Source organism: Podarcis bocagei (assembly GCF_964188305.1).
Source record: "Podarcis bocagei genome assembly, chromosome: 8".
NCBI lineage: Eukaryota > Metazoa > Chordata > Lepidosauria > Squamata > Lacertidae > Podarcis > Podarcis bocagei.
Genome location: NC_138133.1, coordinates 90,403,743 through 90,422,462, shown reverse-complemented (window position 1 = coordinate 90,422,462; position 18,720 = coordinate 90,403,743). Strand labels below are relative to the sequence as shown.

At 47.9% G+C, this 18,720-nt stretch overlaps 1 protein-coding gene across 1 annotated transcript in view; it reads left to right on the top strand.

Moving 5' to 3' along the window:
- LOC308592708 (1-phosphatidylinositol 4,5-bisphosphate phosphodiesterase gamma-1-like) overlaps positions 1–18,720 on the top strand; it is an 87,757-nt gene that overhangs the window by 48,264 nt on the left and 20,773 nt on the right. The window contains exons 9-21 of the mRNA XM_081204355.1: positions 959–1,077; positions 2,239–2,324; positions 3,835–3,955; positions 5,069–5,237; positions 7,092–7,211; positions 7,310–7,417; positions 8,556–8,743; positions 10,508–10,708; positions 11,479–11,598; positions 12,618–12,801; positions 14,301–14,378; positions 16,548–16,651; positions 17,069–17,165. Coding sequence (XP_081060481.1) covers positions 959–1,077; positions 2,239–2,324; positions 3,835–3,955; positions 5,069–5,237; positions 7,092–7,211; positions 7,310–7,417; positions 8,556–8,743; positions 10,508–10,708; positions 11,479–11,598; positions 12,618–12,801; positions 14,301–14,378; positions 16,548–16,651; positions 17,069–17,165 — 1,695 coding nt within the window. The remainder of the gene's footprint in view (positions 1–958; positions 1,078–2,238; positions 2,325–3,834; positions 3,956–5,068; positions 5,238–7,091; positions 7,212–7,309; positions 7,418–8,555; positions 8,744–10,507; positions 10,709–11,478; positions 11,599–12,617; positions 12,802–14,300; positions 14,379–16,547; positions 16,652–17,068; positions 17,166–18,720) is intronic.

The window sequence follows — 18,720 nt, the reverse complement described above, 5'->3', positions numbered from 1 at the left end:
CCTGTGGAACGCCCTCCCAGCAGATGTCAAGGAAATAAACAACTATCTGGCATTTAGAAGACATCTGAAGGCAGCTGTAGTAAACAAAAATCTGCCCTTATTCCCTTATGGGGGACACAAGAGCCCTTTGCAGGTCAGAGAAAATAACAGAGGCCAACCAGAGAATATTGAGAAGCAACGCAGCTAGTAAGACTGATCTTCATTGAAGTGTTGCAACAGGGTGCCCCTTCACACGCAGGAGGAGGAGGACCCGGAACCAAGGCGTGCCCGCCCTTATATAGACATTTTAAATTGCCCGCCCTGGAGTCCACCCCCAGAAACATCATACATACATCACAGAAAGGGCAGTCTACAACAGAAATCTGAGCGCGTTGTTTACCTCCTGTCTGGCAGGTTACCTGTTAATGCTCTTTTGATTGGATACCCTGGGGAGCCTGGCCAGTCTTTTGTAATGATAAGTACTTAGTTCCTGAGCCAGGTCACAGGCTCACCCTATTCATGCACAGATACACCCTTAAGACAGGATTTGTGAAGGAAAAGACAATGGGGAGGCTTTTCCATTTTCCTTGACCTTGCAGAGAAATCATTTGGTCAGTTTGAGAGTCAAAATGGTTTCAGGGCTGTTTTCCTGGGCTGCTTCAGACATGTGGTTTATATATTTATGTACGTGTTTGCTTGGTATATTTATGAACATTTATTTTTTATATATATAAGACCTTAAATTTTTTATTTCACAACCTCTTTAGGGAAGTTTTTAATGTCTGATGTTTTATCGCTTTATTATTAGTAGTATTATCATTAATTGGGAGCAGCAATTAATTAATTGTGGAAAGAAGGACTCATGTAAATGAGGACTCCAGCCAGACCACATCTGCGGTGCCCACCTAATTCTGAGAGTCTTTATCCCATTCCCCAGCTGACTTCTAACTGGTTCCTCTCTCCCCACCGCTCCCCACAGTTCCTGACGTTCCTGTTCTCCAAAGAAAACATGGTCATGGACTCCAGGTTCGACCGAGTGGTGCCGGAAGAAATGAACTACCCCTTGACTCAGTACTGGATCTCGTCCTCCCATAACACGTAAGAGCATCTCTGGGCAACAGGGTCTTTTGCTCAGGGGGCGGCCTCAGTTGTGTTGAAGCGAGGCTGCTGGGTCGAAGCACCAGAACTTCTGAACGCCAGCCCAGCTACAGTGGCACAGGTGGCAGGGCCACTGGGTCTTGCAAGGGAACCAGAGAATCACAGAATTGTAGAGCTGGAAGGGACCCGCAAGGGGGATCGAGTCCAGCCCCCTGCAATGCAGAAATCACAGCTTTTTTAAAATCCTTGATAGATGGCCACCCAACCTCTGTTTAAAAACCTCCGGTGAAAGAGAGTCCACATTCTGAGGGCGTCCACTTCACAGTTGCACATCTCTTAGCCTGGTGTCTAGCCGGAATGTCCTCTCTTATCCTTGGACTCTGTCCATGGAGCTGCAGGTAAATTCTGTGTCCAGGGCAGCTGTTTACCAGCTCCATCTGGTATGCAGGCTGAGACCCTCCCTGCCCGCAGAAAGTCTCACCAGAGTGGTGCATGCTCTAGTTATCTCCCGCTTGGACTACTGCAATGCACTCTACGTGGGGCTACCTTTGAAGGTGACCCAAAAACTACAACTAATCCAGAATGCGGCAGCTAGACTGGTGACTGGGAGCGGCCGCCGAGACCACATAACACCAGTCTTGAAAGACCTACACTGGCTCCCAGTACATTTCCGAGCCCAATTCAAAGTGTTGGTGCTGACCTTTAAAGCCCTAAACGGCCTCGGTCCTGTATACCTGAAGGAGCGTCTCCACCCCCATCATTCAGCCACTGTTCCCTCACTGTGAGAAGTGAGGTTACAGGGAACCAATACAGAACAACAAACCCTTGTGTTGCAAACTTAACACAACAAACAATACAAGCAACACGCAGACCAGTATACTAGATAGCACTGTAATTCTTATTGCATAATATACATGATTTAGTAACAAAAACAAAATGTGTGCACTTGTAAATATATTTGAAATCAATTGAGCACATGTCTGTCAATCTTTGAAAGTCCACAGAAGTATAAGAAGTCTATGGGTGGAAACAGTCAGATTATCCGGGATCCCTGTCCGTTGTTATTCACCTACTGCTTCGGCACCATGAACGCCTAAAAAAGGTTTTACCGCTTAGCCCACAAGATAGCATCTATTACTTAGGTGTCTCTGCCTCTTACAGGTATCTCACGGGGGACCAGTTCTCCAGCGAATCCTCTCTCGAAGCCTACTCCCGCTGCCTCCGGATGGGGTGCCGCTGCATAGAATGTGAGTCTGACTTTTGGGGATCTTGGCTCAGTTTGGCTTCCGGGTGCCAGCTGCTGGAAACCACAAGTTGAGAGAGTTCCTCTTCGGCTCGAATCCTGATTGTGGGTTTCCAATTGCGGGCACTTGGTTGGCCACTGTAAGAACAGGATGCTGGACTCAGCAAGCCGGTGGCCTGATCCTGCAGGCTCTTCTTAGGTTCTTAATTTGTTATTTATTTGGCGCATTTGTACCCCACATTTCTGTTGGGATGCTGCCAGGGAGACGGGGGCATCAGGCAGGCCCCCAGCTGGCTCCAGCCACCAGCCGGGCAATCTCCAGGTCACGGAACAGCATCAATCAATCATCGACTCAAGCCTCAGTTGCCTTCTGAAGCTAACGAGCCCGCTAATTAGCAGAGTGAATAAATCTCCACAACAGAAGTGGCGGACAGAGCCATGTGTAAGCTTTATTTACAGCATTTTATTCAGCAGCAGGAACAAAGGAAAACATGTCTGCTTCCCTTCGTGTCCAGCAAAACAGCAATAAAGCAAAAGCATATACAAAACAGAAGTTCCCAGCAGACTGTGCTGGAAGTAAACAGGCATGTGACACACAACAGTCATGCCTGATCCTTTTAAGGTGGAACGGAACTATATCCTAACAGTTTTGGCCAAATGGGCTCCCAGAGCGCCTTGCATAGAGTCAATTGAAACAAGACAATTTGCACATCTCAGCCAGTGGCTCATAGCACTTGGTTTTCCAGGCGGTGGGCAAAGAGGGATTTTGTCTGTGGCTTTCTGTGCCGTGTTATCTTTCCATCTCGTAGCTCAGAAGCAAGCAGACTGGGATTAAACTGAAACCTGCTACAGCCTAGAAAGTTAGGCTGTTAAGTGAGAGTTCTCCTGAGCATGCACAGAGTTCTTTTCTATAAGCACTGGCTAACCTCAGCTCACTCTCTCATATCTGATACTAAAGGGCAGAGATGCCAGCAGGATTCAGATGTGCCTTTCTGCTCTTTGCCACCTCCCTCAAAAAAAGAGAGAGAGAAATAGATGCCTGTGTGTGTGTGTGTGTGTGTGTGTGTGTGTGCCTGTAGCAAAGGGCCAGGCGATCTATACATCAGTATTATGGTTGTTACCTTATTGAAAAAATCCTGGCCAATGAATTGCGTGAATTGGGAAGTCAATCAAAAAATTAACTGATAAAGTTCCGCATCTGAGTATAAACCAGCCTTCTCCAACCCGGTGCCCACCAGAAATTTTGGACTACAGTGATGAGAATTGTAGTCCAAAACCTCTGACAGGCACCAGGTTGAAGAAGGCTGGTATCCATAAAAATTCTGCAGCAAGAAGCATGGAAAGGGGGAAGCTTCTTTTCAGAGGACTCTGGGCACTTGCAGTTTTTAATAAGCACTGGTGTTAAAGACAAATATACATAAAACCTTCCTGGTTGATGAAAAAGAAATTCCATCTTAATGAAAAGGGCAGTTAATCTAATCACTAATTCAGTACCAAACCCTCTCCACCCACAGTGGACTGTTGGGACGGTCCAGACGACCTGCCAATCATCTACCACGGCCATACGCTCACCTCCAAAATCAAATTCTTGGACGTGCTGCACACCATCAAGGAACACGCTTTCGTCACCTCTGAGTAAGTGATTCTCCCCCTCCTCTCAGCCCTTTCCTCTGCCTTCTCTTTCCTAAGAGAGGGGCGTGTTTGGTGCCTGCTACCCATGACTCTTAAGAGGGACGCGGGTGGCACTGTGGGTTAAACCACAGAGCCTAGGGCTTGCCGATCAGAAGGTCGGCAGTTCGAATCCCTGTGACGGGGTGAGCTCCCGTTGCTCAGTCCCTGCTCCTGCCAACCTAGCAGTTCGAAAGCACGTCAAGGTGCAAGTAGATAAATAGGTACCACTCCAGCGGGAAGGTAAACGGCATTTCCGTGCGCTGCTCTGGTTCGCCAGAAGCGGCTTAGTCCTGCTGGCCACATGACCCGGAAGCTGTACGCCGGCTCCCTCGGCCAATAAAGTGAGATGAGCGCCACAACCCCAGACTCGGCCATGACTGGACCTAATGGTCAGGGGTCCCTTTACCTTTACCTTTACCCTTACCCATGACTCTGGGAAAATTTGCTTGTGCAAAGCTATTTCCTAGGATCTCCGGGAAAACTGGAATCAGTGATGAAACCCGGGAGGGTATTTTTCACTGATCTAAAGGCGTATCTTGAGAGAAGTGTCCTGTGTTTTGTTGCTTGTGTGGGAGTGTGGAAACTCAGCAATACAGGTGTCTCAGAAACGCAGGTGTTTTCCTCTTGCGCTGTGCCATCGGAGCAATTGCATGGTGTGTGAACATGTGAAACCTCCCGATGTTGCCCCAGGCTGTCGGATTGGGGCAGGGGCCTGTCCTCTCGCCCTCTGTGTAGCATGAGGTATGGGGACAGGGCCGTGCCGATGATGGCATGCTGCAGGTGTCTCGAGGTTCACCTGTGTGAGGCTGCCTGCCTTTCGCCAGTGTGGTGTAGTGGTGTAGTGGTTAAGAGCAGTAGTCTTGCAATCTGGTGAACCGGGTTCGCGTCTCTGCTCCTCCACCTGCAGCTGCTGGGTGACCTTGGGCTAGTCACACTTCTTTGAAGTCTCTCAGCCCCACTCACCTCACAGAGGATGAGTGTGGGGGAGGAAGGGAAAGGAGATTGTTAGCCGCTTTGAGACTCCTTCGGGTAGTGATAAAGCGGGATATCAAATCCAAACTCTTCTTCTTCGCCTAGGTTCCCTGTCATCCTCTCCATCGAAGACCATTGCAGCATTGTGCAGCAGAGGAACATGGCCGCGCACTTCAAGAAGGTCTTTGGGGACATGCTGCTTACCAAACCGGTGGACGTCAACGCGGACCAGCTGCCCTCACCTGCCCAGCTCAAGAAGAAGATCCTCATCAAGGTAGCGGGACTCTTACCTGCTCTTTATTCTGAGCTGAACCCTTAGTTCAGGGGTCAGCAAACTTTTTCATCAGGGGGCCGGTCCACTGTCCCTCAGTGGGGAGCCAGACTATATTTTGAAGGGAAAAAATGAAACAAATTCCTATGCCCCAAAATTACCCAGAGATGCATTTTGAATAATGCATTCTACTCATGTAAAAACACCCACTACCAAGAGGGCCCTCTGTCTAGTTCCTTGTAACCTCACTTCTCGCAATGAGGGAACTGCCAGAAGGCCTTCGGCGCTGGACCTCAGTGTCCGGGCACAACGATGGAGGTGGAGACGTTCCTTCAGGTATACAGGACCTAGGCCGTATAGGGCTGTATAGGGTTTTAAAGGTCAGCACCAACAACTTTGAATTGTGCTTGGAAACGGACTGGGAGCCAGTGCAGATCTCTCAGGACTGGTGTTATGTGGTCCCGGCGGCCGCTCCCAATCACCAGTCTAGCTGCCGCATTCTGGATTAGTTGTAGTTTCTGGGTCACCTTCAAAGGTAGCCCCACGTAGAGCGCATTGCAGTAGTCCAAGTGGGAGATAACCAGAGCATGCACCACTCTGGGGAGACAGTCCGCGGGCAGGTAGGGTCTCAGCCTGCATACCAGATGGAGCTGATAAACTGCTGCCCTGGACGCAGAATTGACTTGCGCCCCCACGAACAGCTGTGAGTCCAGAATGACTCCCAGGCTGCGCACCTGGTCCTTCAGGGGCACAGTTACCCCATTCAGGACCAGGGAGTCCCCCACACCCGCCTGAGCCCTCCCCTGTTCCCCCAAAAACAGTACTTCTGTCTTGTCAGGATTCAACCTCAATCTGTTAGCCGCCATCCATCCTCCAGCCGCCTCCAGGCACTCACACAGGACTTTCACCGCCTTCACTGGTTCCGAGGTAGAGCCTCTGGCATCCTTTTGAATATCCAGACCAGCCTTTCCCAACCTGGTGACCTCAATGAGCCAACAGTGTGACGCGGCAGCTAAAAAAGCCAATGCAATTCTGGGCTGCATCAATAGGAGTATAGCATCTAGATCAAGGGAAGTAATAGTGCCACTGTATTCTGCTCTGGTCAGACCTCACCTGGAGTACTGTGTCCAGTTCTGGGCACCACAGTTCAAGAAGGACACTGACAAACTGGAACGTGTCCAGAGGAGGGCAACCAAAATGGTCAAAGGCCTGGAAACGATGCCTTATGAGGAACGGCTAAGGGAGCTGGGCATGTTTAGCCTGGAGAAGAGGAGGTTAAGGGGTGATATGATAGCCATGTTCAAATATATAAAAGGATGTCACATAGAGGAGGGAGAAAGGTTGTTTTCTGCTGCTCCAGAGAAGCGGACACGGAGCAATGGATCCAAACTACAAGAAAGAAGATTCCACCTAAACATTAGGAAGAACTTCCTGACAGTAAGAGCTGTTCGACAGTGGAATTTGCTGCCCAGGAGTGTGGTGGAGTCTCCTACTTTGGAGGTCTTTAAGCAGAGGCTTGACAACCATATGTCAGGAGTGCTCTGATGGTGTTTCCTGCTTGGCAGGGGGTTGGACTCGATGGCCCTTGTGGTCTCTTCCAACTCTAGGATTCTAGGATTCTATGATTCCATATGTTTCGGACTAGAGCAGCACTCAGCCCCAGCCAACATCTGGAGCCCGAAATCACCAGGTTGCTGAAGGCCGGTCTAGTAATAATTCAGCTGGTAGAACATGAGATTCTTAATGTCAGGGTTGTGGGTTCAAGCAGCTTGGGCAAAAGATTCCTGCACTGCAAGGGGTTGGACTAGATGATATTTGGGGTCCCTACAATCCTGTGATTCTGTCCTTTTCTTCCAGCACAAGAAGCTGGTCGAAGGCAACCTCTATGAGGAAGTCTCCCTGGCCAGCTACTCCGAGAACGACATCAGCAACTCCATCAAGAACGGCATCCTTTATCTCGAGGACCCCATTGACCACGTGAGTCTCTTGCTTTCTCCCGCGGTTCAGGGGGTCCCTCGCCTTGTGTCCCACCCCCCTCCGTTGCTCTGACACTCTTTCCCCCTCCCTTTCGGCAGACGTGGAGCCCACACTACTTTGTTCTGACCAGCAACAAGATCTATTACTCCGAGGAGACCTCCCGCTACCAGTCCAACGAGGATGAAGAGGAGACGGAGCAGAAAGAGGTGCGTTTCTGGAGTCTTGCAGAGGCGCTTGGCTGTGAAGAGGGCAGTGGGGCACTCCCATTTTAACTGTGGCAGGGAGTTCCACAGTTTATGCATTTCTGTGTGTCCTGAACCTTCCAACGTTCAGCTTCGTTGCCCGTGAGTTCTAGTAAGCCTGAGCTTGGAGCAACCCAGCCAGATGGGCGGAGTAATAATAATAATAATAATAATAAGCGTCTCCACCTCCATTGTTCTGCCCGGACGCTGAGGTCCAGTGCCGAGGGCCTTCTGGCGGTTCCCTCACTGCGAGAAGCCAAGTTACAGGGAACCAGGCAGAGGGCCTTCTCGGTGGTGGCACCTGCCCTGTGGAACGCCCTCCCACCAGATGTCAAAGAGAAGAACAACTACCAGACTTTTAGAAGACATCTGAAGGCAGCCCTGTTTAGGGAAGCTTTTAATGTTTAACAGACTACTGTATTTTAATAATTTGTTGGAAGCTGCCCAGAGTGGCTGGGGAAACCCAGCCAGATGGGCAGGGTATAAATATATTATTATTATTATTATTATTATTATTATTATTATTATTATTATTATTTAGGGCTCTTCTCAGTTTTTTATCCTGACATTCACAGTCAGCTCCTGTTTCATACAGGTGACACAGACTGTCCTGCCTCCATCCTCAATGTTTGTTGATATGCGTGCCTTTTCCGGTAGTGGCGCCTGCCCTGTGGAACGCCCTCCCAGCAGATGTCAAAGCAATAAACAACTATTTTACTTTTAAAAGTCATCTGAAGGCAGCCCTCTTTAGGGAAGTTTATAATGTTTGAAGCTGTACTGTTTTTAATATTCAGTTGGAAGCCGCCCAGAGTGGCTGGGGAAACCCAGCCAGATGGGCGGGGTATAAATATATTATTATTATTATTATTATTATTATTATTATTATTATTATTATTATTATTATTATTATTATTTTATTCCCCCCTGAAGATGCTTCTGAAGTCTGAAAAGGACATGAGGATATTAAACATTCTGTGGCTTCTCCTTGCTTCCCGTTCTCCCACCCCTTTGCCACTGAACCCCCTCTTTCTTTTCTTTCCCCCCTCCCACCCCCTCCCCTCGACTTTCCCTTCCCCCCTCCTGCCGCCTTTGGGCTTTTTAGGAGTTTAACAACAACGAGCTCCACTTCAGCGAGAAATGGTTCCACGGCAAGCTGGGCGGGGGGCGCGACGGGCGGCAGATTGCAGAGAAGCTGCTCCACGAGTATTGCACCGAGACGGGCGGCAAAGACGGCACTTTCCTGGTGCGGGAGAGCGAGACCTTTGTGGGCGACTACACCCTCTCCTTCTGGTAGGTCGTGTCGCGAGGAAGAGCTCGACCCCAACCCCTGTCAAGGTGTGCGGATGCTTGATCTGGCCAGACACCTTGAAAAGGAATGGTCTGTTCTGGTCTTTTTGTTTCCGCTTTCTACCCTTCTCTCTCCCCATTATTGTTTTTTTAAACAAGCCATCCTTCATTTCTTCCCTTCTCCTCTGAAATGTGATAGTCACTTTTTAACTGCGAAAACAAAACACATCCCTGCAAAACCAGAGAACAATTTTCTAGATTGTGCAACATGTTGGAACAGGTGCAAATTGGAAGCAAAACTTGTATATTTGGCTGAATAAAGTTTAAATTATCGTGAGAAAAGAAAAGGAATGACCCAAACGAAAGGCTAATAATAACAATAATAATTTTTAATTTATACCCCCCCCCCAAAAAAAAAATCTGGATGGTTTTCACAAGCCACTCTGGGCAGCTCCCAGCAGAATATTAAAAACATGATAAAACATCAAATATTAAAAGCTTCCCTAGACAGGGCTGCCTTCAGATGTCTTCTAAAAGTCAGGTAGTTGTTTATTTCCTTGACGGGATGGCATTCCACAAGAAGGGCGCCACCACCGAGAAGGCCCTCTGCCTGGTTCCCTGTAACTTGGCCTCTCGCAATGACCACCCCCTCCCACAGTTTAAAAAGCCATAGGTTTGTTAATTAGCTGAAGGCAAATTGATTGTTTGTTTGTAAGTTGTTTTGCGTTGCCCAGGACAAGCTAAAGCGACTAACAAATTTAATAAAGAAAATGAATGAAGAATCCCATTTTTTAATTTTTTTTTACCAACAACCAAAACACAAACAGTGAAAACAAACAGTGAGAACCCCCAGGTGGCTGATACATTGGTTATACATAATCAATAATAACATATTCAAATCAACCATATGTACAATTCTATATACCTTAACACTCCGCCCTCCACAAAGTTTATTTAACTTTTAACATTTTGATTGCCCCAAATTGTTCAAACCTGCCCAAATAATTCAGTATTTTCTCAAACCAATCCTCCTCCTTCTCACTGACCTTAAACCCTTTCATTTTATGTATCTTCACAGTTAGATATTCTAAGATTATAATATTTTTCAATTTTTCCCTCCGTTGGTTCACCCCTAACTCTTCTGCATTTTTCCAGTTACTAGCTATAACCTGTCTGGCTGCAATTACCATCAGTTTTACCCATTTACATTCCTCTTTTGTTTTTTAACTCGGTTCTACTCAGACTAATAAGGGACCCCTGACCATTAGATCCAGTTGTGGCCAACTCTGGGGTTGTGGCGCTCATCTCGCTTTATTGGCCGAGGGAGCCGGCGTACAGCTTCCGGGTCATGTGGCCAACAGGACTAAGCCGCTTCTGGCGAACCAGAGCAGCGCACGGAAACGCCGTTTACCTTCCCGCTGGAGCAGTACCTATTTATCTACTTGCACTTTGACGTGCTTTCGAACTGCTAGGTTGGCAGGAGCAGGGATCGAGCAACGGGAGCTCACCCCGTCGCGGGGATTCGAACCGCCGACCTTCTGATCGGCAAGCCCTAGCCTCTGTGGTTTAACCCACAGCACCACCTGTGTCCCACTCAGACTAATAAGAACCATTAATCTAGGTATTTCCACCTTCCTACCCACAATTCCCGATATTTCTACACCAGTCTGTTTCCAGAATTCGTTAACTAACGGACAATCCCATCACATGTGAAGAATCCTGTGGCAGAGTGTTCCGTAGTTTAATTTCTCACCCTTCCTTCCGCAGGCGTTCCGGCCGTGTTCAGCACTGCCGCATTCACTCCCGTCAGGAAGCCGGTGCCACAAAGTTCTACCTGACGGACAACCTGGTCTTCGACAGCCTCTACAGCCTCATCTGCCACTACCGCGAGGTGCCCCTGCGCTGCAACGAGTTCGAGATGCGCCTGACGGACCCTGTGCCCCAGCCTAACGCCCATGAGAGCAAGGAGTGAGAAGCCTCATCCTGTCTTCCCTCTTCCTCTCCTCTAACCCCAGAGACACATGTCAACAGCCCGGCTTGGGCAGAATTTGCTGTGGGCGTTGGGTGAAGGTTTTGTAGGTGGACGCAGGGCCAGGGAGCTAAAGGCTGCAAGTTCAGTCCCTGCTGGCATCTGCCTGTAATTCTAGAAGGCTGCTGCCAACCAGTGTTGGCAGAACTGAGCTAAATGGGCAAACGGTCAGTATAAGTCCTGTGTGCCTATGAGCATGTGCAGAGAGCATTGCTTGCACCACTGTGTAGTGCATGGGTAGGCAAACTAAGGCCCGGGGCTGGATCCGCCCAATCGCCTTCTAAATCTGGCCATGGACATTCCGGGAATCAGTGTGTTTTTACATGAGTAGAATGTGTCTTTTTATTTAAAATGCATCTCTGGGTTATTTTGGGGGCATAGGAATTCGTTCATTCCCCCCCAAAAAAAACATATAGTCCGGCCCCCTGCTGAAAAAGTTTGCTGACCCCTGGTGTAGTGATACCAAGGCTCCATGCATCTTGGCTTACAGACACCCCCCCAAAAAAAAAAAAAATCCTGAAAAAGATAAACCGATATGGGAATTAAAAACAAGTGAAAATCTTTACTTGGGTTCCCTCTCCTTTTAAATTTGGGGGTGTTCCGAAAGGGGAGCAAAGGGGGGACCCCTTGCTTCACCTGGCTCCCAGAGCAACCGATCAGGCGCACACCTGGCGGAGGCTTTACTGATGGAGTCTTCTCTCCCTGCCAGGTGGTACCATGCCAACCTCACCCGCCTGCAGGCGGAACACATGTTGATGAGAGTCCCGCGAGATGGAGCCTTCCTGGTGCGAAAGCGCGGCGAGCCCAACTCCTACGCCATCTCCTTCCGGTGAGCCTCTCCTCAGTCCCCCAAATGCAGCGGGGGGGGGGGACGCGCACCCAGAAACCCTCAGGAGAAAGTGTGCGCATGTGTGTCTCTACGTGGGCATGGTGTTACGTTTTGGGTCTGGGAGCTACTGAGGCTAAAAAGTGTTGGGGAAAGAAGTACTGTACTGTGAAATAAGCTTGATTATCTCCTGGCTTTAAAAAATAAATAAATGATATTTCCGAGCACAATTCAAAGTGTTGGTGCTGACCTTTAAAGCCCTAAACGACCTCGGTCCAGTATACCTGAAGGAGCGTCTCCACCCCCATAGTTCTGCCTGGACACTGAGGTCCAGCTCCAAGGGCCTTCTGGTGGTTCCCTCACTGCGAGAAGCAAAACTACAGGGAACCAGGCAGAGGGCCTTCTCGGTAGTGGCGCCCACCCTGTGGAACGCCCTGCCACCAGATGTCAAAGAGATAAACAACTACCTGACATTCAGAAGACATCTTAAGGCAGCCCTGTTCAGGGAAGTTTTTAATGTGTGATATTTTAGTGTATTTTTGGTTTCTATGGAAGCCGCCCAGAGTGGCTGGGGAAACGCAGCCAGATGGGCGTGGTACAAATAAATTATTATTATTATTATTATTATTATTATTATTATTATTATTATTATTATTATTATTATTATTAAATTTTCCATTTTAGCAATCTAATAAAAACCACATTATAAAACATTCTAAATTATCATACAATCAAAAAAGCCGAATACTCAGTGCCAAATTACATATCTTTTGAGTGACTTCCCATGCTCCGAAGTACAGGGAGTGATGATTAATAATAATAATAATAATAATAATAATAATAATAATAATAATAATAATAATAATAATTTATTTATACCCCAGCCACTCTGGGCGGCTTCCAACACAATATTAAAATACAGTAATGCATCAAACATCAAAAGCTTCCCTAAACAGGACATGCCTTCGTGGGTTGTGGAACCATCCCAACGCCTCTATTTTTCTGGGCTCCTCTGGCTGCAGGGCGGAAGGCAAGATCAAGCACTGCCGGATCCAGCAGGAGGGTCGTCTTTTCATGCTGGGCAGCTCGGCGGAGTTTGAGAGCCTCCTCGACCTGGTCAGCTACTACGAGAAGCACCCGCTCTACCGCAAGATGAAGCTGCGCTACCCGATCAACGAGGAGACGCTGGAGAAGATGGGCACAGCGGTGAGGGGGCGCTGCCCTGGCTGGCAACCTCAAAGGCCGCTGTCAACCCCAACCGGGCACCCTTCACCCTTTTGGACTACAACTCCCATCAGCCCTTTGGAGTTGTGGTCCAAAACACCTGAAAGGCGCTTGGTTGGGGGCAAAAGGTGTTTTAGAAGATCTGGAAATCCCCTTAGTGGAGCCCTTTGGGGGATAAGCAGATCTCAATGGTCCAATGTCTAAGGGCTTCTCACATTTCCACACAGGGAAGATTTGCTTGTAATAAACAAAAATCTGCCCTTATTCCCTTATGGGGGACACAAGAGCCCTTCTAGAGTCCTTTGTAGGTTCTCCATTGGTCGGAGAAAATAACAGAGGCCAACCAGAGAATATTGAGAAGCAAAGCAGCTAGTAAGCCTGATCTTTATTGCAACACACACAGGAAAGGAGGAGGACCCAGAACAAAGGTGTGCCTTCCCTTATGTAGACATTTTAAATTGCCCGCCCTGCAGTCCAAGACCACCCCCTAGATACATCATACCTACATCACAGAAAAGGTGGTCTACACCAGAAATCCGAGTGCGTTGTTTATCTCCTGTCTGGCAGGTTACCTGTTAATGGTCACTTGATTGGATACCCTGGGGAGCCTAGCCAGTCTTTTGTAATGATAAATACTGAGTTCCTGAGTCAGGTCACAGGCTCACCCTATTCATACACAGACATACCCTTAAGACAGGATTTGTGAAGGAAAAGACAATGGGGAGGCTTTTCCATTTTCCTTTGACCTTACAGAGAAATATTTGAGGTCAATTCGGGAGGGACAAAATGGTTTCAGGATTTTTTTCTGTGGGGTTTCAGAGATGTGGTTTATATATCTATGTACGTGCTTGGTTGGTACATTTATGAATATATATATATAAAACCTTAATTTTTTTATTTCATGCCCCTCTTATTTTCTTCTGCTGTCACCCCAAAACACGGGGAATATTCAGGGTGGGCAGGAGGGGGAGTGTGCCAAATTTCTGAGTTTTCCTTCCATGCAGCAACAGGGGTTTTCTCTGGAAGGACAGCCCTTCTGAGTAATACCCCTCCCCACCTTCTCACTATATAGAAGGATCTGGCAACTTCTGTTTCAGTGTATCTGAGGAAGTGTGCATGCACACGAAAGCTCATACCAAGAACTAACTTAGTTGGTCTTTAAGGTGCTACTGGAAGGAATTTTTTTATTTTGACTATGGCAGACCAACACGGCTACCTACCTGTAACTGGACCCCTGGGAGAAGTTCTCCATGCCCGGCTGTCAGGTGCCTTCAAGGCAAAGAGGCTCCCTTCTGCCTGACTGCCCTGATGGAAATTTCTGGGGCTTTTGGTGACTTCTCAATGGGAGGGGGGGGGGAGCCAAGGCAGCTACCAGCCGGGAACAGAGAGGAGTTGGACCAGATAACTGTTTGGGTCTCTTCCAACTCCACAATTCTGTGATTCAGTGCTGACTGTGACAGTGGCCCTCCTCTTCCCTGCAGGAGTTGGACTACGGAGCGCTGTATGAGGTGCGGACCCCTCACTTCTACGTGGAAGCCAACAAGATGCCCACAGCCCGGGTAAGTGAGGAAGAAGATGCTCTCTGCTCTTGGCTTGTTTCTAATTCTGAATATCTCCATGTCCCTTCTCTGCAACCTCACAACCAGAAACAAATTTGGGAACTTCCCTGGCTTTTTTCTGGCCCATGTAGGACCCGTCTGGATAGTTGGCCTTGGTGAAGACTTGACGTTTTCATCCCCAAAAAAGTTTTTGATTTGAGTTTCTACTGAAATGAGGCTGCATTTTATTGTTGTATTTTAATCAATTGTTTTTACACCTGGTGTTAGCTGGCCTAAGCCTGGTCTTGGCTGGGGAGGGCGGTGTATAAATAAAATTTATTATTATTATTATTATTAATAATAATAATAATAATTAATTAGGGAAACACAGAAGGAGGCTGCACGTAAAATCAGTTAAAATGAAAAAGCCGTACCTGGTATTTCCTGAACTAGGAAGACACATTTCTCAGCAGCTTTTGCAGCTTTTGACCTGGATTTTTCTGTTGGCACGGAGTATTTATTCTCACAACTCTCTAGTCCTCATGGTCTCGGTGGAATAATAATCCTGGATTGGACAAGCGTTAGGGCAGTCACAAAGTATACTTTGGGCAATGCGAAATTATTTGTGGCTGATAAATGACAGGGTGGGCAGAAGGAAACTCACCAATTCCAAACAACATGTTTGCAAGCTTTCCTCTGCAGTCATAAAACTAAAATCTTGTCTAAAGCACACATATAACATTTTACTTGCTATTTTTGTTATTAGTTAAGTTTACTTCTTTCCGTCACAGGGCATAACAAAAACCACCGCAGTAAAGATCCATCTACTTATGAAATTAAGACGTGTGTTTCCAGCACTGTCAGTGATTTAAGACACAATCCAGAACATGTGATTCTGGAAGCTGTGTGCGAACCTTAGACAAAAGGTGTGTCCTGCAGCCGCCATTTCCCTTGTGGTTTCTAGATCACCAGGATCAAGTGAAAGGCGAGCGCTGGTATCAGCTGGAATCTAAGCATTGCCAAGGCTTTCCACAAAGAAAGCTTGAGATTCTGCTCCAGGACTCAAATTCTGCCATTCATTCCCTGCCACATCAGAGCTCCAGTGTTAGCAAACTGTGTCTGGACCACAGAAAGTTTCAGGGGGCTGAGTCTCCTGATCCCAGATAAGCGCTGGATAGGACTGCAAGCAGTTAAGGGAGAAATGAGACTTCTGGATACTGCCCAATTCCTCGTCCGTCCTTTATGAATCCTTTCCCTTGGCCCAGATCTCCCATTAGCCTAGCAAAAGATGCACTCCAATATCTTTTAAAACCCCAACACTGGAAGTAAAATAAATAAGGCAGAACACACAAGGATTGGGCGGATGTAATCCGCACAGGTTTGTTTGCTCGTTTGCAGTTTGCTCTTAATTTTGAGACTGCTGCTTTTAGCACAAATGTGGAGATAACCTCTCTTGTCTGCATCTCTCTCTCTTAATATAATCTCTATTGATTTTATGATTACATACTATACATACAGGGATGCGGGAGCCTAGGACTTGCCGATCAGAAGGTCGGCGGTTCGAATCCCCGCGATGGGGTGAGCTCCCGTTGCTCGGTCCCTGCTCCTGTCAACCTAGCAGTTCAAAAGCATGAAGTGCAAGTAGATAAATAGGTACCGCTCCAGCGGGAAGGTAAACGGCGTTTCCGTGCACTGCTCTGGTTCGCCAGAAGCGTCTTAGTAATGCTGGCCACATGACCCGGAAGCTGTACGCCGGCTCTCTTGGCCAGTAAAGCGAGATGAGCGCTGCAACCCCAGAGTTGGCCACAACTGGACCTAATGGTCAGGGGTCCCTTTACCTTTACTATACATACACACATTACATTACATTTACATTTACTCCTAAGAGTTGATTTCCCTCCTTCCTTCTTCTGGCTTTTTTATGTCGTCTCTAAGTTTTTTGCATCGTCTTTATCGATTTTGTATATTGTTGTTCTTCTTTCAACTTTATCCATACAGTGTCTATATACAAATAAATCTTTCTGTATATACACGTTGTTTGTCTATGTTCATTTACAGATACAATTAGTTACCTTGATTGTAGTCTACATTTTAATTCCTATTGTCATTTAACATCCAATCAAGTTTCTTTTAATTTCCATTCTATTGATTTCACTATTTCACCTTATCCCTCTCTTGTCTTCATCTTAGTGCACAGTGAAGGCCTTGTATGACTACAAAGCCCAGCGGGAAGACGAACTGTCGTTCTGCAAACAAGCCATTATTCACAACGTTGACAAACAGGATGGAGGATGGTGAGTCCTGGAGTTCAGGGCTTTTTTTCTAGAAAAAGAAGTGCTGGAACTTTTGCTGATGACCCTCAAAGTCCCTTCCAACTCTACAATTCTATGATTTTATGCTGCTCCCTCATTCCCGGCTGGCGGATCCCATCATGGAATCTCCTCCAACCTCGTGTAAGAGGAGGCAGGGAAAGGAAAGAGAAATCTCCCCTTTCCTGTCTCCCCTGCTTTTTCTGGCACACTTTTTCTGCATGGTTTTGACAAGACGGGTGTGTCTCTGTGTGTGTGTGTGTGTGTGTGATGGTGTCTTTCTTAACCGCTCTCTTTCTGTTTCCCCATCTCCCCGGCTCTCCCCTCGCCATAGCATGCGGTGCCGGCCCCCCAGTGCCCCCCAAGTCAGTCTGCTTGCCTTGTTCCTGTTACCCTCTCTAGGTGGCGAGGAGACTACGGCGGGAAGAAGCAGCTCTGGTTCCCCGCCAACTATGTGGAGGAGATCATGAACACCTCTGTGCCGGAGCAGGATGAAGCCGTGAGTTCGGACCCCTCTGAGTGAACCCTTTCTCTGCTGCCATTTTTGACGCCCCCCCCCCCACTGGTACTGACAGGGGGACGCCTCTGTTCCCTCCCTCCCTCCCTTCTTTCCTTCCTTCCTTGCTTCCTTCCTACTTCTCTCCCTCACTTCCTTCCCTCCCTCCCTCCCTTTCTTTCTTTCTTTCTTTCTTTCTTTCTTTCCTTCCTTCCTTCCTTGCTTGCTTGCTTGCTTCCTTCCTCCTTCTCTCCCTTCCTTCCTTCCTTACTTCGTTCCTTCCTTCCTCCTTCCCTCCCTCCCTCCCTCCCTCCCTCCCTCCCTCCCTCCCTTTCTTTCTTTCTTTCTTTTCTTTCTTTCTTTCTTTCTTTCCTTGCTTCCTTCCTTCCTTCCTTCCTTCCTCCTTCTCTCCCTTCCTTCCTTCCTTACTTCGTTCCTTCCTTCCTCCTTTCCTCCCTCCCTCCCTCCCTCCCTTCCTTCCTTCCTTCCCTTCCTTCCTTCCTTCCTTCCTTCCTTCCTTCCTTCCTTCCTTCCTCCTTCTCTCCCTTCCTTCCTTCCTTACTTCGTTCCTTCGTTCGTTCCTTCCTCCCTTCCTTCCTTCCTTCTTCCCTCCCTCCCTTCCTTCCTTCCTCCTTTCCTCCCTTCCTCCCTCCCTTCCTTCCTTCCTTCCTTCTTCCCTCCCCCCCTCCCTCCCTCCCTTTCTTTCTTTCTTTCTTTCTTTCTTTCTTTCTTTTTTCTTCCTTCCTTCCTTCCTCCTTCCTCCTCTCCCTTCCTTCCTTCCTTACTTCGTTCCTTCCTTCCTCCTTCCCTCCCTCCCTCCCTCCCTCCCTCCCTCCCTCCCTCCCTCCCTTCCTTCCTCCCTCCCTTCCTTCCTTCCTCCCTTCTTTCTTCCCTCCTTCCCTCCCTCCCTCCCTTCCTTCCTTCCTCCTGAGCTCCCCCAGTTCCCATCTGCACACCCAGCTCCCCAGTGTCGGCCCCCTTTACAGACCCACTCCAAGATTATTATTATTATTATTATTATTATTATTATTATTAATTCAGTTTATACACCGCCCTATACCCGGAGAGGTCTCAGGGCTGTTCACAAACAAGACCACAACATATAAAATCAAACCAAAAACAATAACCCAATAAAAAAACCCCCAAAAGAGCCACATTCGAAAAGTGTATAGGATGTCCAGCAGATCAACCAAAGGCCTGGTTAAAAAGGAACTTTTTGCATGGCGCCTTAAACTGTATAATGAAGGCGCCAGGCGAACTTCCCTGGGGAGAGCATTCCACAGGCAGGGAGCCACTGCAGAGAAGGCCCTGCTCTCGTGTTGCCACCCTCCGGACCTCTTGAGGAGGAGGCACACGAAGAAGGGCCTCAGAAGATGGTCTCATGGTCCGGGTAGGTTCATATGGAAAGAGGCGCTCCTTGAGGTATTGCGGTCCTGAGCCGTTTAAGGCTTTATAGGTCAAAACCAGCACTTTGAATTGGGCCCAGAAACTAATTGGTAGCCATTGCAGTTGGACCAGGATCGGTGTAATGAAGCCACTTGAGTTCTCTATGGGGGCA